At 37.9% G+C, this 25,194-nt stretch overlaps 1 protein-coding gene across 1 annotated transcript in view; it reads right to left on the reverse strand.

The window, feature by feature from the left end:
• The window catches only part of lrrc9 (leucine rich repeat containing 9), a 100,723-nt gene that overhangs the window by 53,899 nt on the left and 21,630 nt on the right, over nt 1-25,194 (reverse strand). The window contains exons 10-15 of the mRNA XM_073039558.1: nt 23,712-23,843; nt 17,056-17,235; nt 16,098-16,215; nt 9,447-9,579; nt 4,719-4,859; nt 1,531-1,655 (exon numbers count right to left, since the gene is read on the reverse strand). Of these exons, the coding sequence (XP_072895659.1) occupies nt 1,531-1,655; nt 4,719-4,859; nt 9,447-9,579; nt 16,098-16,215; nt 17,056-17,235; nt 23,712-23,843 (829 nt within the window). The remainder of the gene's footprint in view (nt 1-1,530; nt 1,656-4,718; nt 4,860-9,446; nt 9,580-16,097; nt 16,216-17,055; nt 17,236-23,711; nt 23,844-25,194) is intronic.

The raw sequence follows: 25,194 nt of genomic DNA on the forward strand, positions 1-25,194 counted from the left end.
CAAGAAAACTGATTAACATTTTCTTTATGTGATTATGAATAGTGCAATAGCTTATAAAAAACATTAATTTAAAACTGCTAACAGGAAGGAATCAAGCTGGGTTCAGCCTGCTGCCTAAACATATTGGCTTGAGTTCCTGGCCATCTGGACATATACAAATGGCCAAATATTTCAACATTCCCTACCTGGGTGATGTAGCAAAGTTTAGCAGTGAATAGGCCTTAGATGGTGTAGTACTGAATCCTCATCCCAAGAGTGTCCTGACAGACTTCCACAGGAGGCAAAACTAGGTGTACAGTTTTGAAGCTGTCATGGCTTTGTAACCGTTTTAACTGCCTATGAAATTTGGAGATATTTTAAATATAGTTGCTTTTAAGGGTCTCAGCCTGAAACATCAATTGTACTTTTTGCCATAGATGCTGCTTGGCCTGCTGAGTTCCTCCAGCATTTTGTTTGTGTTAGTTGCTTGAAAATATGTTAAAATTATTTCATTTAAAAATAATCAAAATTAAGCATAATTTTAAACAATAAATAACTTTAATACATTCACTTTAAAAATGAGAGAACAAATTCATTTTAATCACCTTATCTTTCAGAAATACAGACTCCAATCCTATGCCAAGACCAGCTGGTGTAACATCAAAGAAACAAATTCCTCAGTATATTGTGAGGGAATTCCAGCACAATCTGGCTTTGCTTGGACTCTATGCACATTCCACTGATGGAGTAGAGTGATCCCCCTGCCCCTGCCCCATTTGTTATTCAGTACACTTCAGGTTTCTATGGAATGTTTCTCTACATTCTTGCCTGCAGTGAAACACTAGAGTCTCTACTGTAGCTGGCATGGTTTGACCAATCATATTTGCTAAAAGTCACAAAATAGTTTGGTAAAATAAAGGCATATTTAGCAGTTTCTTACATTCTCAAAGTTTTCAATTTCTTCATTAATGACAATGGAACTTGAGAAAAGACTGTTAATAGCGCCATAATGATTGTACTAGATGTAATGTGGCACATAATACACATTTAACAAAATTGTAGTCAAAGTTCGTTTATTATCAAAGAATGTATAAATTACACACCTTGAGATTTGTTTGCTTATAGGCAGCCACAAAGCAAGAAACGCAAAGAACCCAAATAAAACAGGATAATAATAGTCAGTGGAATATAAAATTAGATTAAAGCTCAAGGTAGATGGTAATGAAAATAGTTGTAACCGAAATGATGGTAAGCACAAAATGGTAGCTCCTGGGATCTTAAAACAAGAAATTCTGCAAATGCTGGAAACTTGAACAACATACACAAAATGCTGGAGGAACTCAGCATATAAGGCAGCATCTATGGAGGTGAATAATTAGTTGACATTTTAGGCTGAGAACCATCAACAGGACTGCTACTTTTCTGATACATGCTATTGACTTGAAGAAGGAATGTCATTAGCGTTTAGGGTTGCATGTAAGATATTCTGTTAAAATACAAATATGTCATAATTAACATGATCTCCATTTCTCAAATCTTTACTAAGCATACCTGTGTTAAGTATTCAAAGTCAATGAGGTATTCAGGTACAACAAGTTCGTGGTCAAATACAAACCACTCATACTGACGAAGACTGCAATCACAGCTGCCATGGAGTTTTAAGGATTTTGAGGTTCCTTGAAGATACATAAAACATGGGAAGCAATGAAAATAATTAAAAGTTTATCTAATTTGATTGTATTTCTTTACAAGCATAAATACATTGGATAATGGAGATAAGAATCTCACCTTGATGATTTACCTATACTGTTTGTGCGTTTGTATTCCAATTTCAAAAAAGAAGCAACTGGGGGATATTAATTTACAATCTGTGATTATAATTACTTTCAATAAAGGCAAGTAGTTTTACCTACCCTAATAAGGTAAGTAATGGCTTAAAAGTGCCAGATTATTGTATGAAGATGCAGTAAGCATTAGAAAAGCTAACACAATGTTACAATTCCATGTTCAGGGGACTGAATGCAAAAGATATTATGCTTCACTTATACTTGATATTGAGGCCAGATTTGGAGCACTGTGCATAGTATTCATCTTCTCATTTGATGATTCTATTGCAATGAAAGCGCTTCAGATAAGATTTCCTGGAGAGAAAAATGGAAGGCTGGATAACTTTATAAAGGTTGGACAGGTTAAATTTGCATCCACTGAAGAGTAGAAGAGTGAAAACACTTGATTGAAACATAAACGTTCCTGAGGGGTTCTGATAGGGTATATGTGGAAAGGATGTTTCCTATTATACCATAACCTTGAATTAGGGATCATTGTTTCACTCAGAGATAGGCCATTTAAGATTGAAATGAGGCAAAATATCTTCCCTTGAGGAATCTCCTTCAAAGGGTGGTGTTAACAAGTTTTCGAACATTTTTCAGAAGGAGGTAGATGGAGTCTGGATAAGCAATGGGTAATGGGGTTACTGCTGCTTGACTGGAATATGCGATTGAGCTTGGTAAATAGTGTAACTGGCTTAAGGGGCCAAGTGTAGTGTATCTAAGTTTGCTGATGATACTAAATTGAGTGAAAAGGCAAATTGTGCGGAAGATACAGTGAGTCTGCAGAGATATAGATACGTTAAGTGAATGGGCAAGGGTCTGGTAGATGGAATACAATCTTTGATACATGTGAAGTCATTCACATTGGAAGGAAAAATGAAAGAGCAGATTATTATTTAAATGATAAAAAATTGCAGCATGCTACTATGCAGAATGAATTGGGAGTGCTTATATATGAATCACAAAAGGTTAGTTTGCAGATGTAGCAGGCTATCAAGAAGGCAAATGGAATGTTGGCCTTCATTGCTAGAGGGTTTGAATTTAAGAGCAAGAAGGTTATGCTGCAACTGTACAGGGTACTGGTGAGGCCACTCTTGGAGTACTGCATGCAGTTCTGGTCTCCTTACTTGAAGGAGGATATACTGGCTTTGGAGGCGGTGCAGAGGAGATTACAAAGTTGAATGGGTTAGACTATGAAGAGAGATTGAGTCGTCTAGGACTGTACTTGCTGGAATTCAGAAGAATGATAGAAACATATAAAATTATGAAAGGGATACATAAGATAGAGGCAGGAAAGTTGTTTCCACTGGTAGGTGAGACTAGAACTGGGGGACATAACCTCAAGATTTGGGGGAGTAGATTTAGGATGGAGATGAGGATGAACTGGTTTTCCCAGACAGTGGTGAATCTGTGGAATTCTCTGTCCAATGAAGTAGTGGAGGCTACCTCAGTAAATATATTTAAAACAAGGTTGGATAGATTTTTGCATAGTAGGGGAATTAAGAATTAAGGGGAAAAGGCAGGAAGGTGGAGATGAGTCCATGGACAGACAGCCATGGTCTTATTGAATGGCGGAGCAGGCTCGACAAGGCCAGATGGCCTACTGCTGCTCCTATTTCTTATGTTCTTATGAGTGGCCTATTCCTGCATCTGAATCATATGCTCCATGTTTCAAGATAGATACAAACATGGACTGCATCATAGTCTATAACTGTTAGCTCTGCAGCAGATTCTAAGCTTGTGTTTTGCTTGAGAAGTGTATAATTTCAGTGTTTACACATCAAATCTAACTCAAATGCAGAAGGCAAGAAGGTCTAGGGTCCAGGACCACTGGTTTAATGGGCAGATTACAAATTCAAACACAAGGAGAAACAGAGACACCTGGTGTTTATAAGCAGAAACTCAGGACAATTTGAGTATATTGCATGAAGAGCAATGTAGGCTTTACTAAGAAACTTCAAGTTCGAAGTTTAATTATTATCCAACCATACATAAGTATAGCCAAATGAAACAATGTCCCTCCAGGGCCAAGATGCAAAACACATTACCAACAGCACACAACACACTGCATGTAGCACATAGCACAAATGACACATATAGTTATCATTTCAGAAAACATACAGTCAGAAAGAAAAAATATAGCCCAAGTCCCTGACTATCCAGCTTGTTCTTCCACCGAGCAAACATTGGAGAGTAGAACAGAGCAAGGACAGGAGGGACCAGTCTCCAACCCAGAACAAATTCCAGCGCGCCCACAGCAGGCTCTCTCACGCTGTCTCGGCATCGCCTTCCCTGGACGACTACAACAGGTGACCTCCAGCCTAGGCCTAGTCCTCACCACAACAAAAGCACAGTGCTCCCCTGCTGCCGGTCTTGCCAATGAATCAGTGAACCAGACCTGCAGTGTTCTGCATTACTAATGTCCAACAGGGTCTTGTGATCACAATAAAAATGTCCAAGACAATCACTCGCACCTTTTTTTTGGACCGCACACCATTCAACGGTTCAGAACAAGTCAAGGCGACAACCCAACAAGGGTACACAACAAATCCAGTTCCATCACTATTGAGCAACTTGCTTATGGGATAGTCTTGTATGAATTGATGTTCTAAGTATTCAGTAGTATCTTGTGATCATTAAAACAAAAAAAATGAACAAATACACCTTTGATTGAACCCAGCATGGCTGCTGCATCCTAGCATACCACCATCTTCCTGGGAAAACATCTTACATCAGTGACACGAGTCCTGATGAATCAGATGCACCTGACTAAAGTCTGAACTTGCTGAACATTACCAAGATTTTATTCCAATATTCTGATTTTGTTTTGCTTTTCTTGACAATTGAATTATTCAAAGACAATTTATTATTTTCCCCAAAGCAGTATCAATGTATTATGCACCTTATTACCTTCATCAATGGAAGATCTCGTATCTACCTTTCGTGGTCTGTAAACAGAATTTGCATTTGGATACTTTAGCTGTTGAACCAGTTCTGAATCAAAGGCTTCAACGCTATGTCCAAGGAAGACTTTGGCAATGATCAGTTGACCTAAAAGTAAAGTCGTAGAATTTAATTTCAATAACTTGTGAAAAATAGTATGCTCTATGTTCAATCATGTTTAGTAACTATATAAATTAGCAGTTATATGAATTTTTTAAAAATGATTAAAATGACTGATTCCCTCCACTTCCTTCCAAAATCTTCACTGTGATGAATTTCTTTGATGATCCCAAGGGAAGACAAGCAAGGAAATCAGTATTGTTCTAATTAGGTGACAGCACTCTTCCATTACCGGTTGAAAGGTCAACAAGGTTTCTAATTTTGAAAACCAATGCTTCCTGTCTGGAACGATAAGGAAGAATTCTTCAGTACAAGACTCAGGAAGCCTATGAATTCGGCAGATATTTTCATCTGTGACTAGTTGATTTTCCAAGATTTGTGTCCATTTTGTTCATAAAATAGTAAATATGGGAATTTCCAAGCCTATCCTTATAAATATTTTTACTCAATTTACAGAAGAAGTTATTTCTGTTTCTTTAACATATTAACTCGAGAATTTTATATAAGTCTTTCAATTTAAAATAAGTAGATTTTATGTCCAACCGAACATCCATATGTGCAATCAGGGCACAATTACAGATTTTTCAGGTAACACAAAACTTGGCAGTAAACAGCAAGGAAACCTAGCCTTACATCATAAAGAATTGAGAACTATCTATATTAACAGAGCCATGTAAAATAATACAAGGTCAACTTGTGACCCCCTTAAAAATCATCAAAATTTGATGCAGAAATAGACTATTGGATTTGCATTTGGAATGTTGTGAGCAATTTTGGGCCCTGTATCTTGGGAAGGATGTGCTGGCCCTGGAGAAGGCTCAGAGAAGGTTCACAAGAATAATGCCAGAAACGAAAGGCATAACATATGAGGAGTGTTGGATAAGGTATCTTATTGAAAACTACGGAATACAGCAAGGCCAGGATAAAATTGATGTGGAAAGGATGGTTCCATTAGTAGGAAAGTCTAAGATCTCAGGGCACAGCCTCAGAATAAAAGTCAGAATAAAATTACCTCCTTTTAAAACTGAGAAGAGTGTTTTTTCAGCCAAAGGGTGATGAATCTATGGAATTTGTTGCCACAAAACACTGTGCAAGCTAAGTCATTGGGTGAATTTAAGGAAATGATTAATAGGTTCTTGATTGGTAAAGGGGTTAAAGGATACAGGGAGAAAGTGGAAGAATGAGGTTGAGAAAAAAAAAGCCGACTCAATAGGCAGAAAGACCTAATTCTGCTCTCATCTTTTATGGTGCTATTGTCTAACTGGCTCTTTGAGAAGGCTCTGTCATCTATCAGAATCATGACTGATCTTCTACCTTAGTGTCATTTTGCTTTCCTCATAATGCACTTTCCACGTATCTATTTGTTCCTTTAATATCCAGAAATTTATCTATCTCTGTCTTAAGTCAATGACTAAGCTTCTACAGCCCTCAGATTAGAGAGGTTCAAAGATTCACCATTCTCTGAGTAAAGAAATTTCTCTTCAACTCAGTGCTAAAAATGGTCTGCCTCTTCTTCTGAGACTGTGAACCTAAGCTTCAAGCTACTCAGCCAGTGAAAACAGCCAGCTGCACTCACATGTTCAAAACTGACAAAATATTTAATGTCCAAGTGTACCATGACAGAACCAACAACTCTGTAACTGTGCAAGATGATTGTAGAGATATAGCAACAGACACATGTATTCCAAGTTTAACCACATCTTTGCTATGATTGCCACTGTTTTTAAAAATAATCCATATGTCTGTTTATTTATTCAAATCCTTTGGAAATACTAGCCTCAAAAGCTATTGACTGAAAAGAAAAATAGTAGAGTACTTGGAATAGCCAAATTAAGTCCCACTGTCTGCCCAAAGGACTGGATTATTTACACATGGTGTTTTATGTCGACATATAGTTAACTGGTTTTCACCTGCATTTCTCAGTTGAATATATATTAATGATTTAGACGAGGGAATTAAATGCAGCATCTCCAAGTTTGCAGATGACACGAAGCTGGGCGGCGGTGTTAGCTGTGAGGAGGATGCTAAGAGGATGCAGGGTGACTTGGATAGGTTAGGTGAGTGGGCAAATTCATGGCAAATGCAATTTAATGTGGATAAATGTGAGGTTATCCACTTTGGTTGCAAGAACAGGAAAACAGATTATTATTTGAATGGTGGCCGATTAGGAAAAGGAGAGGTGCAAGTGGGCATGCAGGTACAGCAGGCGGTGAAAAAGGCAAATGGTATGTTGGCATTCATAGCAGGGAGTACAGGAGCAGTGAGGTTCTACTGCAGTTGTACAAGGCCTTCGTGAGACCACACCTAGAATATTGTGTGCAGTTTTGGTCCCCTAATCGGAGGAAAGACATTCTTGCCATAGAGGGAGTACAAAGAAAATTCACCAGATTGATTCCTGGGAATGCAGGACTTTCATATGAAGAAAGACTGGATCGACTAGGCTTATATGCTGGAATTTAGAAGATTGAGGGGGGATTTTATTGAAACATATAAAATTCTAAAGGGATTGGACAGGCTAGATGCAGGAAGATTGTTTCTGATGTTGGGGAAGTCCAGAACGAGGGGTCACAGTTTAAGGATAAAGGGGAAGCCTTTTAGGACCGAGATGAGGAAAAACTTCTTCACACAGAGTGGTGAATCTGTGGAATTCTCTGCCACAGGAAACAGTTGAGGCTGGTTCATTGGCTATATTTAAAAGGAGTTAGATATGGCCCTTGTGGCTAAAGGGATCGGGGGTATGGAGAGAAAGCAGGTACAGGGTTCTGAGTTGGATGATCAGCCATGATCATATTGAATGGCAGTGCAGGCTCGAAGGGCCGAATGACCTACTCGGGCACCTATTTTCTATGTTTCTATGAAAAATCCTGGCGTAAGTGTGTTCCCATCTAAAATGTTAGTTTGAAAATCTACTGAACCTGACTTTCCACCTGTTTGAAGTGAATCCCACAGTTTTAAATTCCAATACAACTATAAAGCCACATTTACTTTTCAAATTGTGCTTGACCACATGCAATGTTATTCAAAATTGTGACTTTGAAACATAGTGATATTTTGTCAAATGGCAGTCAGAAGGAGGAGCTAGAGGTAAGCGATGGCTCTGTTAGTTCATGCCAAGGAAAGAGGGGGAATGTACAATAGACAATACGTGCAGGAGTAGGCCATTCGGCCCTTTGAGCCAGCACCGCCATTCAATGTGATCATGGCTGATCATCCACAATCAGTACCCTGTTCCTGCCTTCTCCCCATATCCCTTGACTCCATTATCTTTAAGAGCTCTATCTAACTCTTTCTTGAAAGCATCCAGAGAATTGGCCTCCACTGCCTTCTGCGGCAGAGCATTCCACAGATCCACAACTCTCTGGGTGTAAAAGTTTTTCTTGAACTTCGTTCTAAATGGCCTACCCCTTATCCTTAAACTGAGGTCAATAACACTACAATATATCAAAGGGGAACATTATTAATATCTAGGGACATATTATTTTTAAGATAAAAACTTTCATCCAATGTAGTTCAAGAAAGGGTGGGCCTGGTCATCAGCAATTATTACTGCCAGCTATACAGAAATTTTGATCTGTTATATAATAAATACAAAGACTCAGATAGACTGGAATTAGGGGAGGATGGCAAGTTATGCCTCAGCAGGTTACAGTTGTATTCAGAACAATAGTACATGTGGCTCAGCTTGTAGAATGAAACAGTAAACAGAAATGGAAGGATTTTATAGTGTTATCTATGACATGAGGTTCCTAAAATCTCTCAGACGCATGCAAATAAATTTAATCAAAGAGTAAGCAGAGTTGTTCTGTTACTGTTTGTTAAAACCCTAGTCAGGACATCTTCACAACTGATGGTAACATAATACTTGTCTAGCAGAAGATAGTAAAGGAATACAGTAGGTATGTCAGATGAAATTCATCACTGAAAAGAATGGGGTAACAAATTTTGTTTGGACAAATAAAGAGATATTATGTATTATATAAAATTAGAAGTTTAAAGATCTTCATTAAATAATCTTTATAAGTGCAAAAATTAGTAGCTGAACATTTCAATTGTTGAAAACTAGTTCAATATTTACAAGATATTGTGTTCAATTCTGGTCACTACAAATTTGGATAAATGTGAATGTTTTGCAAAGGATAAAGAAGGCACTTACCAGATTGGATCCAAAGATAATATAACATGGAGAGACTGGAGACATTAAAGTGTTCTCCGTAGAACAAAGATGACCAAAAATAAAAACGTTGATTCACATTATGATAAAGGTGATATGAGGAAGAAAACCACCCTTAGAGAACGAGTGGAGTCAAACTCAAAAACAATTGCCAGAAAAAGTAATTGGATAAAAATTAGGAGTAAAAGGGTAGCAAGGGCATGAGGAAAAGTGTGGCAGTCAGACAAACCATCCTTCACAAGAGTTGATAAAAGCTCAAAAGGCTGGAAGATCTCCAGTTGTGATTCAATTTTTAGTAGACTCCAGCATACCACGTTATTCTTTGAATAATGTAACATTTTGTGAAAACAATACTTAAAAGCATAAGGAAATATATCAAAATCCTTTACGCCAGATTCTTTTACCATATCGGAAAGGTACTGGATCAATTAAGTTAGTATTCCAGGCTTCTGCTTGTTGCTGCAGGTATTCTATTCTAGGCTGTTCACATAAGCTCATGCTGTTGCAGAGAGGAACTGCCTCATCACGACCTAGAAACTGTGAAGATATGCAATAATATATGGATTAGTTAAATTTATTGTGTGGTACATTTGTAGCTCCTTGTATTATGAACATATAAACAACTTTCAGAACAGATGAATTATATTTCTAAATTGGCGATTATTGTTCCAGAAAACTAAAAATTAAGGATATTAAGGAAAAAACATGGCAATGTACAAACCATTAATTGTAAAATAGTATTGAAAACTCTGAAAGCATCACGAGTATTTGAAAGAAACTTAAAATCTCAATTCCTTGATTAGTTTACTTTACCTGGGGAAATACAAGTGGATGGATGATCAGATATCAAACACGTATGCCCTCCAGTAATTTATCATGAACATAACAAGTTTGCAGAATACTTGAACAGGCTAAAAACCCAAGTTTCCAGGGACAAATGAACAAAATCCTAGGATACTGTAATAAACAAGGGATGAGATTTTGCAACACTCCTAACAATTTGGAGGAATTTAAGTATCAGTCATGTAATTGTGTCAATGATCTATCATGTTATTGGATACTTTTAGTCATGATAGATCAATTATATAAAAAAAGAAATCACTCATAAAAATAACCCAGATTCATTTGATAAATAACAGTCCCACAACAGATACATGAGGGTGAGATCTTTCAATTTAAATAAATCATTCTCTGGACTATGTTTCAACAGCATCTGATATTAATAGATCTTCAAGCATAATTTCTGAGGTCAGGTATAGAAATTATACCTCGAGGTCTTCTTGCAAACAAATAGACCATCCAATCCCATCTAAGAAATCAGATAGCAATGGGCACTCCTTAAGGGCTTTGTACTCACTAGAATCTAAAGGAGCAAGAGATGATCTCTGTGAGATATGAACAACCTGAAAGAGTAGTTAGTATGATGCAGTTTCCTCAACTGCACAATCAAGAACAAGAAGGCATAGTCACAGGATAAAGCCTTGACCACTTGGGACAGAGATGATGACGAATTTCTTTATACAGAAGTTGTAAATGTTAATGGTTCTCTATGTTAATGGATATCCAGTTAAGTAAACTGAAAGATGAAATTCATTGATTTTTGGGCATAACAGAATAATGTGATCCAGGATTCAGTGGTGCAGTGTACTTGGGATAGAAGATCAGCTACAATCATACGGAGTAATAAAAGAGGTTTAAAGGAATTGTATTGTCAATTGCTCTTATTCTTAATTGATATTTACTTGGAATTTGGGATGTTCAAATTTATAGATTTGAATTATAATACTTATGTTGTGCCTATATTTGTGTTGGCATTTTGCTAGATTTAGAACTGTTGATAGTGGGGAACTAGGCTTACCCAAAAAGCCACACACAAAACCCAGAAATCAGTGAACCCAGAAAACAGACACTCGACATTTTAGATTGAGACCATTCATCAACACTGGAAAAGAAGAGAGAAGATAGCCATTATAGCCAGAAAAATAGCCCGTATAACCAGCAAGAGCTGGTGAGTGACAGGTGATTCCAAATGAGGGGAGTAATAGGCAGGTGAGAGAAAGGGAGAATTCTCCAATGTGACAGCTTGAGAAAATCTTCATCAAGCACCTTCACTCTGTCCTCTTTACCAGCTGGGATCCCCTAGTGGCCGGCCATTTTGATTCCACTTCCCATTCGCACACTGCCATGTCTAGCCACAGCCTCCTCTTCTGCCAAATGCTCATATTCTGCCTTAGTAGTCTCCAACCCAAAGGCATGGACATCAATTTCTCGAACTTCCAGTAACCATCCCTCCCTTCTGCCCCAGCCACCCCATACCCACCTTAACCCACTGGTCCCCATTACCCCCATATTTCCCCTCTCCACCCTCTCAATATGCCCATCACTCACACTTACCTCCCATGAAACACCTTCCTATATTCCATGGTTCACTGTTCTCTCCTATCAAATTCCATCTCCTTCATCCCTTTGTCATTTCTACTAATCACCTCCCAACTTCTTATATCATTTGCACTCTCAACCTCCCTCAGCTGCCTACCATCCCCCTCACCTCGATCCACCCAACAGCTCTTGCTCAACCCCTTTCCCCCTTATTTTTATTTTGGACATCTTCTCTCTTCCTTTCTAGTCCTGATGTGGGGTTTCGACCAAAACATCAACCACCCGTGTCCCCCTACCCACCGAGTTCCTTCAGCTTTATGTGTTTTGCTCCAGACTTCCAGCATTACAATCTTTTCTATCTCTAATAATGATAAAACTAGAATTAAGAATTGAATTCTCATGAGATCTTAAACTCATCTGTTAAATATTACAGAATCTCTCCAGAGTAGTTAATGCAGTTAAATCTTTTCTTTGTACACTCCATTGATCTGTGCTATCTAATTTTATGTGACAGCGCGACATTTGTTGGCTGCACGTTACCCTTTATGTACCTATGTTGCATTTTGGGGACCAACATAAGCATGAAACTGTCCTTGACCTGGCAATTCATCCTTTCGTTTAATACAGTATCCCAAAAGTAGACTACGTAAAAATGGAGACATCATGACTTCTGCTGATGTGTTATGCATGAGTACACATCAGCTGAGAGTAGAAGTGCCTCTGGCTGCTTATAGCTCTGTACTGATATGTGATGCTGGACAAGTAACATGCATGCACTCAAAAGCACTCTATACTATGCTATTGTCTTGAGGCTGTAAGATTTTGTGAATAAAACATGCGAGAGTCATTTTATGTGCTTAACAAAAGCCACAGCGTTTTACTTCCATTATGAACAAATCAAAAGCCTTACACTGACATAATTATGTCAGGCACCGTTCTCTTAAAGTGAACACAACAACGTAATGATGGTGTTTGTGAATTATGTAGAACAGTTTCTATTATGGACAAAATGTGTCCTCTGTTAGCCATTACATTACCTGACAAGGCCGACTTTTCATTCATCAGAGAAAAAATGAAATATACTCAACTCTGTTGGACTAAAATGTACCTGTACCAGATAAAAGGAAAAATATAGTATGCCAGATAGTACAGCTGTGAATGTAGTAATAAAACTTGAAGATACTCAACAGATCAGGCAGCATCTATAGAGAGAGAGACAAACAGAGATAATGGTTTTTCAAGAAATAAGGAAACCAAGCGAAGATGATTTGGAGGACATTCATATTACCAGGAAGGAGGTTTGCAGTCTTACAACCCATTAAGGTGGATAAATCCCCAGGGCCTCACCAACTGTATCCTCTGAGTTTGTGGGAGTCTAGAAAGGAAACTACAGAGCCCATTGTGGATATAGTTGCTTCATTGTTTGCCACTGGTTAAGTTCCCAAAGACTGGAAGGTCACTACTTTAATTGTTTGAAAGGTAGCAAGTATAAGCCAGTAAACTACAGGCTGGATAGCAGTAATGGGAAAGTTACTGGAGGAAATTCTGGGGGATAGGATCTACCAATATTTGGATAGATAAAGTCTGATTAGGTGCAGTGTGCTTGGCTTTCTGTCTGGAAAGCCGTGCTCAGCAAATCTTCTGGAGCTTTTATAAAGAGGTAACCAAAAGGAAAGATGTCGGTAAGGAAGTGGATGTTGTCTATTTGGGCCCTAGCAAGGCCTTTAATAAGACCCCATATGGTTGGCCAGTCCGGAAGGTTGGGTCCTGTGAAATCTAGGGAAAGGGTGTTAGGTGGATTCACTATTGGCTCAGATGTAGGAAGTAGAGGGTGATGGTTGTATCTTAGACTGGAGGCCAGTGGCTATTGACATGCAGCAAGGGTCAGTTGTTATTCTTCATTTATACAAATGATTTGATTGCAAACACACAAGGCTTAATCCATAGGTTTACAGATAACTCAAAATTAGGAAGTGTTGCTGATCATCAAGAAGATTGTCGTAGATTACAGAAGAATATTGATCAGTTAGGGAAGTGGGCTGAGGAGTGGCAAATGGACTGAATACAGAAAAGTATGAGATGATGTATATTGGAAAGTCAAACCAGGCTGGGACTTATACTGTGAATGGCACTACAGTATGTAATAAAACAGAGGGATTAAGGAGTACAAGGGCATAGTTTGTTGAAAGTGATGTTACAGGTAGACAGGGTAGTGAGAAAGGCATTTAGCACACTGACTTTTATAGCTTAGGCATGGAGTATAGGAGCTGGAACATTATGTGCAGTTGTACGTCATTGATGAGGCCATATTTGAAGTATAGTGTACAGTTTTGGTCACTTATTTATAGGAAAGATGTAATTAAAAACTTGAAAGAGTACAGGAAATATTTTATGACAATGTTGCCAGGCTAGAGGGCCTGTGATTTAGGGAGAGGTTAGGTAGGCTGGGTTTCTATTCCTTGATGAAGGACAATGAGGGGCGACCTTATAAAAACGTTTAAAATTATTAGAAGTATAAATAAGGTGGATGATAACAGTCTTTTTCATGGTTTGGGAGATCAAAATAGGGCCATAGATTCATGGTGCAAGGAAAAGATTTAAAAGAGACTGAAGAGTAACTTTTTTCATGCAGAAGTTGGTGAGTATATGGAGTGAGATGTCAGAAGAATTGTTTGAGGCGGGTAAATTGTATCATTTAAGAAGCACTTGGATAGAAGGGCATAGAAGGGTGGGAAGTTAGAGCGATATGGGCCTAATGCAGGGAATTGGAGCTAGCTGGCTGAGAAAGAACTAGTAGGACTGGAGGGTTGTTATCTGTACAATACTGTATTGCTCTCTGACTCGAACCAAACATCAGTTCCGTTTCTCTCTCCATAGATGGAGCCATTTAATACCAGCATTTTTTGTTTTAATTTTGATTTCCAGTATCTGCAGGGTTTTTTTTGCCTTTATATTAATGAATTAATGTAGTAAAATACAGACACTGCAAATTGCCTATAGTGCCAGCCTGGAACAAGCTTGATGCTTAAAAATTTGATGGGTATAATATATAGATGAGTGATGGAATTCTAATGATAATTATTGATCTGCTTCAGAAACTGAGTGACTTGGTGTAATGGACAAATACACAAGTTGGTAGCTTGCAATCAGTGATTACAAAACAAAACTGGTTAATTGTAGAAAAGACCGCCAATACAAGCTTGAGAATGACACAAAGACAGGAGACACCATAGAAATATAGGTCGAAGTATTAATTTGCAAAGAATTATTAATATCTGGCCAAAATTACAGAAAAATATATCAATGCAGGAAAACAGGAGATGATTTGTAACAAAGAGGATAAATCAGAATACATTCTAAACAGAGAAACAATGCAGATCCCTACACCGTCAAATAAATAAGAGTAAAATAGTCATAAATACTGACAGATTACTGGTCTTTATATGTCAAGAACAGTGCAAAGCCTTAGTTAGACTACACCTGGAATCCAAACATCAATTCTATGAACCAAATACGAGAACAATAAATGACACTTGAGTTGCTATAATGCTATCTGAACTCAATAAGGTTAAAGTCAAAGAAGAGATTATGTGGAGTTCTGATGGAAGGTAATTGGGACCTTGCTTTAAAATGTACTGAGTGGGACCAAGGTTGGTTCTGAGAGGTTAACAGTTTGAAGAAAGGACAGGCAGACATATACTTGATCTCCTCAACAATCATATAGATGGCTACTTATATGAGATCAGGGCCAGGAGAAGGGAGAAGAACCAGGTAGTACTGCAAGGAGCAATGATTCATTCCATGCTTGATGGAATTGCATCAGGCACACATGGACAAATTGTAACTACAATTTCTCAGTCAAATTCCTGGACTGATGTGGCGTGATAGACAAATGGTCAATAAGCACATTCCACTCCAGAGATAAAAAAATTCCAAAAATGAAATGCTGATAAAAATAGTGCCGTGTATCCAAATTTTGAGGTCAGCATGTTTCAGATAATCATAAGAGGATATTCAAAATAGTGTTAAACAGAAAGAAAGAGTAAAAATAACCACATATAACCATATAACCATATAACAATCACAGCACGGAAACAGGCCATTCCGGCCCTCCTAGTCCGTGCCGAACTCTTAATCTCACCTAGTCCCACCTACCCGCACTCAGCCCATAACCCTCCACTCCTTTCCTATCCATATACCTATCCAATTTTACCTTAAATGACACAACTGATCTGGCCTCTACTACTTCTACAGGAAGCTCATTCCACACAGCTATCACTCTCTGAGTAAAGAAATACCCCCTCGTGTTTCCCTTAAACTTTTGCCCCCTAACTCTCAAATCATGTCCTCTCGTTTGAATCTCCCCTACTCTCAATGGAAACAGCCTATTCACGTCAACTCTATCTATCCCTCTCAACATTTTAAATACCTCGATCAAATCCCCCCTCAACCTTCTACGCTCCAATGAATAGAGACCTAACTTGTTCAACCTTTCTCTGTAACTTAAGTGCTGAAACCCTGGTAACATCCTAGTAAAACCACCTTCATATGACAAACTAACCATTTGGCCCGAAAGTCTTTTTGGGATGCAATTCCCTTATGAGCAAGCATTCATCTGCAAGTTGTAGTGAACTGATATTTTAGTGACCCATTTAATTTAGTGAAATATTACATACTTTATACACCTCTGCTTTTCTGAAGCCATCCTCCAGAATACATAGAATTTCATTCTTTCCAGTGGATATTTCTGGATCAAACACATAAAACAGGTATTCCAGCATCTTCTTGTAGTTTCTAAATAAAAGCAGAAATTTTGATTTCAGGCCAGAAATGATTTAACTGATAGAACAGGATCATTCTGCACAATACAGAAAACATATGCCAAACACTATTATGCCTGTTACCTAACAGTAACTAAATTGGAACTTACTAATTTAATTATATCAGCTTCTGTCTGGAAGTTAAGTATTTTGGGTATTCTTAAAATATTCATTGTGAAGCTTTCTTCCTTTCCAATAGTTACCACTTTACAAGTCATACCAAAAGACTTCCTGCAGTGAACTAAAAATGTAAGAGGAGCAAGAAGCATGAAAAGACGGGAGAAAGGAAAAAAAGCAAATGAAAAGTGTGGCATAGCAGAATGTGGCAAAAAAGAGAGAAGTAGTAATGAGAAGAAAATTATGACAGTTAAACTACAGCACTTCTGTAGTTTAATATCAGAAAAGAAAAAGAAAATTCACTTTTAGTAAAGCTTGTTATTTATTCTGTTCTAAAGAAATGTTTATTATCATAATTCTGTGAAATTAGGGCATCAAATATATTTGCAATGTAAGAAAATCTATAAGGCAGCAGAGGTATTCATTTTTATTTAGGACTATTATTTATTAATCAAAATGAATAGTAAGCATTCTTGTTTTTCCATATTACAAATTGCAATTGCTAATCAAATTTACTTAATTGTTCGTAGGATGCTTTAAGATGGCCTAAGAGTATAAATGGCACAATACAAATACAATTTCTTTCTTAATAGTCTTAACATTACAATTTATTGCATTGTTTTCGAAACCAAACCGCTTTCATTATAAGTAAAAAGATACTCAAATTGGAACACATGATTTAAATACAGCAACTCACTCTGATCTATATGACGATCCTTCTTTGCTCAAAATGGAATGGATTTTTTCTTCATATTTCAGCCTTAGAATTCGATTATGAACTCTGATTATACGATTTATTTTTAACCCTGTCACTCCAAGTCTTTTGAAATCCCATGCACAGAATCGTGATAGGATTACATCATAGCAAGAGGTGAACCTGTCATAAGGAGGAATAATTTATTCATTTATGACTAAATTCCTTGAATGAGTTACGGATCCAAGTTTCATGAAGACTGTAAATAGCTTTAAAACTGTGCTACAATAATAATGACCTTAACCATGCAATACAAAACCATCATAAATCTTAATTTGAAATAAAGTTTTTGAAAATCTAGGAAAAATAAAATTCTTCTCTGCTTTAAATATGAGAACCTTCCCTGAGTTATCATAAATAATACATATGCATATCTGCATCACAAATTTCACTCCAATTAATCCATAACTATTTCACCAAAGTGGTTTTCATTTTGTGCTAAGCATCCACTGAGTTTCACAAAGTATTAGGAACTTCACACTCTGTTCTCACTATCACTACCTCTTTCTGCAATTTAAAGCATGTTTGTTGTTTCACATTTCTAGCTTCCCTGAAGGGTCAATGACAAAAAGCATTCATTCTTTTTCTTTCTCTATGGACCTGCAGATCCACCATATACTTAAGGACATTTCTCTTTGTGGAAATGGAATATGATTTGGGATTGTCAACTCCCATATATCAGTTTCATCCTTGGATTGATATTTTTGCTTCTTTTCACTTCTTGTCACCTTGACATTCCATCATCTATTCTTGGGCCCTACCGTTGCTTCCAGCAATCTATGCAATGCTCTCAGTCCAGCTTCATTATTTTCACTTCTCTCGAGTCGTCTCTTCCACAAAATTAATTAGTTTTTGTCCATGCTCCTGAATTACAGTTCACAAAGTCATTGGGATCCAAATTCTTTAATTAAATTTGAACAATTCCTTGATGCTCACCTTCTGGTTCCTTTCTCTCTTCCGTCATTACCATTTAGGAAATTTTCAGTATGGATAAAAAAAAGTTGTTGATTTGATTGGAAAAAGCTCTGATGATCTTGGCGGATAACTTAAGGAATTTCCAGCCATAAAATATCCAACTTCAGATAGAACCCTTTTTAGCTTGAATTTCAGCAGCCTTAATTTGACTGAGTGATGGGCAATAACAAGGGCACTAATGAGGTGACAGTGGTGAGATCACAAACTTGTCATTGAAGCAAATCTGCATTCATAAATTAATTTAGATTAATCCTTTGGTTAATCTGGAGCCTAACCAGATTGAGTATTGAAACAGTTATATCCTTGGGTTCAGGCCACAAGGGATAACTAAACCTAAAAATTGCCATGATTTGATTTCATTGTTTAATGGCAGTGTACATGCTGCATCCAGAGTTACTGGCTCTCTGCACAAAAACTGATCAAAACCTCCACACTCTAAAAACCTCCACACCACCACTACTTTATCATTTCCTGCCAGTCACCTTATGTACAGACACTCTTGTACCAAGTGTCACAATCAATGTATATACGCTATCCTATGTATTTATATTTATTGTTTTTTTAATCATTGTGTTCTTTATCTTATTGTGCTTTTGTGTGCTAAATCAGATCTGGAATAACAATTACTTCATTCTCCTTTACACTTATGTACTGAAAATGACATCAAACAATCCTGAATATCGAAAGTAAATGAGGCTCAGAGGCAATCCTGAGTCATGCAGTCAAGTAAGGATGCAATCTATGCCAGGGTACCTGCAATCAAGATTATTGGAAGTTGTTGAACTGGTGAAGCCCAAGATGGGAGCCAAAGCATGGCTTGACAGAATCATACTCTTGCTGGGATTGCAACTGCACAAATTTTTCTGATACGTACCAACATGCAAAAAACAAATGGCTGGAGGAACTCAGTGCATCAAGCAGCATCCATGGGGGGGGGGGGGGGGGGGCGGGGAGGGGGAAGAATGGTCATACAATGGTTTGGGACCAGCAGTTTGTGTTTTTTTTTCCTCCAGATTTCAGCATCTGTTGTCTCTTGTGTCACCAATTTTGACTGATCCATCGAGCCTCATCTCCAGGCCTAGTAATCAAATCCCTGACACATATATGGTGTACGGTGTATATAAGGCCTTCATCAATCGTGGGATTGAGTTTAAGAGCCAAGAGGTAATGTTACAGCTATATAGGACCCTGGTCAGACCCCACTTGGAGTATTCAGCTAAATTCTGGTCGCTTCACTACAGGAAGGACATGGAAACCATAGAAAGGGTGCAGAGGAGATTTACAAGGATGTTGCCTGGATTGGGGAGCATGCCTTGTGAGAACAGGTTGAGTGAACTTGGCCTTTTCTCCTTGGAACGATGGAGGATGACAGGTGACTTGATAGAGGTGTACAAGATAATGAGAGGCATTGATCCTGTCGATAGTCAGAGGCTTTTCCCCAGGGCTGAACTGCCTAGCACAAGAGGGCATAGTTATAAGGTGATTGGAAGTAGGTACAGAGGAGATGTCAGGGGTAAGTTGTTTTTTTTTTTTTACGCAGAGTGTGATGAGAGCGTGGAATAGGCTGCTGGCGGCAGCGGTGGAGGCAGAGATGACGACGATAGGGTCTTTTAAGAGACTCCTGGATAGGTACATGGAGCTTAGAAAAATAGAGGGCTATGGGTATATGAAGGCTATGAAGCATGTTCGGCACAGCTTTGTGGGCCGAAGGGCCTGTACTGTGCTGTATGTTTTCTACGTTTCTATATGCAAGCTTGGAGAATTGAAGCAAAGGTCAGCCTTGTTCAACTCCACAGAGCAGCACATTAATGTTTACCTTCACAGAATGGATACCCAACCCAACCCTTATCAGATCTAATTTCTTGTGCTGGTTTAGGTTGGGTTGGGCAATTACAAGTCGGCAGGTTTTGGTTGAATTCAGATTAACCATATTGGCTCCAATTTTAATTTAATACCCAACCAGATCTCTATTTTAAACACTGGTTTGGTCTCTCTTATTATTGTCACTTAATATTGTATTCTTCATTGTCCCTATAGGATCTGGAAACTCTCCTTTCTTATCTACCTAGGTGATCAGTATTACGTCAGGAAACTTGGGAGGCTACATTTGCCCATAATCACTCGTGGTTTCATAAGCCTGCAAAAAGTTCAGACTAACTTTCACCATTTACAAATCACCTTTGTAAAATATGGAGATTACAGCAACTGCTGACTGGAACTGGTGCAAGCCATTCACAGAATTGGGTTTGATGGTGCACTGAAGCAATAAACCATAGCTAGCATAGGTTGGTTGCTAATGAGAGTCTGTATGAACTTTGGGTTAGATAGGTGGAGATTAATAATTTCCAGTTTTTTTAGAATTGGGGTGGGTAGGTATTAAAGTCTCAAGAATCTTAAGGATGGGACATGAAGAATGATTTTCAAGGACCTGAATTTTCCTTTTTGCATGGCAGATTTTTCACTTTTTCCTGATTTTTTTTTCTGTTTTTACAAAGAAAATGGCAATAGCAGAACAGGAGAACTCCCATGGCCTCAACACGTATGATCCTGCTATAATTCCTGTTCAGAAAACAGCGACTTTTCAACTAAACTCTGAGAAAAACAGGGCATTGTCACTAGCAATACAACAGCTACCTTGATGAAGGTAGCAAAAAAATTAAATTCAAACAAACTTGTGTAGCTTTATCTATTGTTGATAAAGTGGCAGTAGCAATATAAGCAGGAGCCTCACACTCAAAATTGCTTGAGAAACTCAGCAGGCCAGGCAGCATTTGATATACACTGAGGTAGTCCTGAAGTACACTTTTTTGCAAGAGTCGCAACAGGAGAAGTTGCTGCCAAAACAGCTTCATTCAGAATTTGTAAATTAAAAACTGATGGGGAGAGGAGTGTGTAATGGGAGAGATACAGAAAATTAGAACTGCATTTTCTTATGTGACTCCATTGCTGAGTAATCTTACTTGGTACAAGAATGCTCTATTTATGCAAAAGGGAAAAAAATCAGTTTTGTTCTGGACAACAGCTGTGGAATCATTAGCTATTATCTTAAATCAAAAAAAATCCAATAGCTTGTACATCCTTAGAAGTCTCAACCAAAAGACTTCTGAAGAACTGCAGCCAACCCAAGGAGAAAGGAACTAGCAAGTAGAAAATTCCTCTCCTCCATCACATCACAACAGAAAAGTGTCATCAGTTGCAAAGGAGGTTCCTCATAAGAAGCAAGCACTACCTTTGGGGCCTTAGCAAGGAGTTATGGTTGGTGCAATTTGCAGAACTTGTAAGTGTTTTCAACAATAGGGCTAGAGGGAAAAGACTAATGAAAGACCCTAAAACTGTTCTGATACCAAGTCAGCTAGTCAATAACCATCACGGTGAAATATGGCAATGCTAAAATGCTATGAAATGGTGTCCTTTTAGCTTGCTCATTGCTTCAGAATCTTGCTAAGACCACCAAAGATTTGATTTTGCATTACTGTATTTCATACTTCGTTTGCATTCAAGTTATGCCTTTAGCAAGAATGCTAAATGCGTGCTGAACTAAAACCGAATGAAATTTCAGTCCCAAGATGCTGTGAAGGAACTCCGTGTCAGTGCTTAGCTTGTCAAACAGGTGAAAAACTGGAAAGGAAGTTTGGGAGAATTTATATATTCAAACACAAGCATTTCTTCCAGGCACCTGTCATATTGCAATATCAGCAAAAAGGTTCAAGCTGAATTATAGATGGCTCTGGTGTTGCTGGAGCTGTCTTCAACAGGTGTTTGTGAATGTATCACAGAAAAACATGTTAACAACTAACTCACTGATGCTGAAAAGCTCAAACCTGTTTCACCATCAAAGTATCGTTGTTGAGCTCATGATTGGACATCAAAAATGCCTATAACGGACAATGCATGGATGCATGGTATGCAGCAGGCAAACAGGATAAGGATAATATGTACAATTAAAAGGGAAGGTTACATCAATCAAATTACCATGGGTGTTATTTTTGGATTGTAAATAATGAGGACTCATGAAAGATGAGACAACTTAGAAGGAGGTACAGACTGAATATTCCAAGTGGTTACTAGAACAAGTACCTTTGAAATCATTCAGATAAGTATTAGGAAGAATAAAAGCTGCTTGCAAGAGAACTGCTAACAGGATTGACCATCACTAGGGGTGAGTGAAGTATCAGAAGTTCAGAGTGAAAAGCAGTGTAAAGTACTGGATGCAGACTTCATTTAATAGTATGACAGGTTATAGTATTTCACATTACATAATCTTTAGTTATTTCATACAGTATGTATTGTTATAGTTCCCAAGTTTAAATAATTCATGGTGCATGGTCAGGTTTTAATAAACTTTTTAAAAGAATTCCTGTTTCTGCTAGTCTGTGAGTCCTGACTGGCTTCCCCACAGAAAGGTTTAAAGCTGAAGAACAGATATATGTGAAATTATCGACAGAATGCATATTTCTCATTGCTCTCCAACATACCACAAATACCATGACCAGGCACATTTTCCCCTCCTGTCTCTGCTTTCTGCACAAATTGTCCTTGCCGTGACTCCCTTTTCAGCTCGACCTTCTCCACTGATCCAACTCCATGCAACTATGCTAAGTATTACACTCTCTCTATCATCTCCTCTCACCACCATTCAGGGGCCCAAACATGTCTATCCAGAGCCTCCTCTATTGATACACTGAGGCTGGTTGCAGATTAGAGGAATATCTCATATTCTGCTTGGTAGTTTCTGACTTGATGGCATCCACATCATTTTCTGTAACTATTCCCCTCTGTTCAACCCCTCCCCCTTTTGATTTTCCCTTATCCATCACCCCCTTTTCATTACCTTGCTCTACACTCATACCCTGCAATCATCCACACCTTCCCCCCACTGGTTCCCCACCTGCTTCCTTTTATTTCACAGTTGACTGTCCTCTCCTACCAGATTCTATCTTCTTCCACCCTTTACTTCTTCCACATACCATCTCCAAGCTTCTCACATCATTCCCATTTCCCTACCTTTCCTCTCTCACTCGGATTCACCTATCACCTGCCAGTTTGTGCTCCTTTCCCTTTTCCCACCTTTCTATATTGCTACCTCCTCTCTTTGTTTCTAGTTCTGATGAAATGCTTTGGCCCAAAACTCCCACTGTTCATGTTGATGCATGGCGGCAGCCTGCTTTGCATTTTGTGCAGCATTTTATGCATGTTAACTCTTGTAAAGAGAATCCATTATGATTGCAGAAATTTGTTGATTTTGTTAAATCTGATCTCCAGTTCACCTCTGACTTCTATATTTCAACATGCAGGAATAAAATTCAGAGACTCACAGACTTAAGAAAAGGACAGAACTGGAGGCTTTCTATAGATTTTCCAGCCAAAAGTACATATAATTTAATTGTTTTGTGATACAATACAAGTGACATTATGGCTGACCTAGAACGCATTACAAGTGAAATTATATCTTAATAAATGTGAAATATTTGCTGGTAAAATGTAACCAATTATTTTTGATAGGAGTAGCATATATTTACCCAAGGTTGCAGATTTTATTGTTTTAGTTGTTACTATCCCAAGTAATATGTAAAAAGTAAGGAATTGAAGACTTATAGCTATGTATTTTGTAACTACCATCATACCACACATCAGAAGGTGTGCCTTCTTCAAAACGAATATTCCCCACCGTTTCCAGTTCAATGAATAGAAACAGAATACTCAAATTTAAAAACTCAGTTATTGACTTTACTTCCATCTCATAGCCCACTTCAGTTCTGTGAAGAGAAAATACAAATTTAATGATTGTTTTAAAGATGAAAAATGTTACAATAGTATATTATTATGTATTTTCACACACACACACACACACACACACACACACACACACACACACACACACACACACACACACACACACACACACACACACACACACACACACACACACACACACACACTTACACTTACACTTACACTTGAGATAAATGCTTGAATTTATCCACATTACAATTTTATGTCTGCATAAATATAGTACTGTAGATGTTGCAGGAACTGTCAAACATTAAGTTTGCCCAGATGCAGTCTGCAGTTCTTTCAAATAATTAGGTCCCAGAGCTATTTATTCACTATTTATTCTAATCACCTATAATACACATCAACCATTTTATTTTAAAAAACCACAGCAGGCCTGTTACTTTATCATTTTTACATTATAAAACAGATCAATTCATCAATTATTACAAAAAGAAAAGTAAAATCAAATTCAGTGGGTAGGCAGGGTAGAGAGAAATTGTTAATAAAGGTTCAAATGGAAGATTGGAGGAAGGACAGGAGGGTACGAAGAAAAGGTTGGGAATAAAGATGGGAAATAGAAGAAAGGGTAGGGAGATGGAGATTAGAAATCAAGCATGTAAAGAGGAGGGAGGGAATTATAAAGGAATAGAGATGAGCCAATTCTCTATGTTATCCTCAGAAGAATAGTGGTGGAATATCAGGTAAGATGAAGCAACATGGTTCTGGACACCAAAACAATGTGCATTCAATTGTCTGATGATTCCTGGTTAATTTTTAAGGGATGTGGGGAATTGTACACAAACAAAATATACAAGCTTGATCTTCACAAAAAAAAGTAGAGAAACGAAGAGATATAAAAATGAAGAAAAAAAATAGAAAAAGTCACTTCCATATGGAAAGAAAGAAAAGGACATATTTTAAAAGCCAAATAAAGATTAAGAAAAAAACACTAGATGGAAGACAAGTACAAGGAAGAAAGATTAGGGGGCAAAAGTTTAAGGGTAACAAGAGGAGGAATTTCTTTACTCAGAGCGTGGTAGCTGTGTGGAATGAGCTTCCAGTAGAAGTGGTAGAGGCAGGTTCAGTATTGTCATTTAAAGTAAAACTGGATAGGTATATGGATAGGAAAGGAATGGAGGGTTATGGGCTGAGTGCGGGTCAGTGGGATTAGGTGAGTGTAAGCGTCGGCACGGACTAGAAGGGCCAAGATGGCCTGTTTCCGTGCTGTAATTGTTATATAGTTATATCAGAAAAATGTTAAAACATGAACACAAAGGTAATAGAGACTCAAAAAAATGTAGATTCTGGAGTCTGGCACACAGAAAAAAAAAT

This window comes from Hemitrygon akajei, chromosome 3, assembly GCF_048418815.1.
Source record: "Hemitrygon akajei chromosome 3, sHemAka1.3, whole genome shotgun sequence".
NCBI lineage: Eukaryota > Metazoa > Chordata > Chondrichthyes > Myliobatiformes > Dasyatidae > Hemitrygon > Hemitrygon akajei.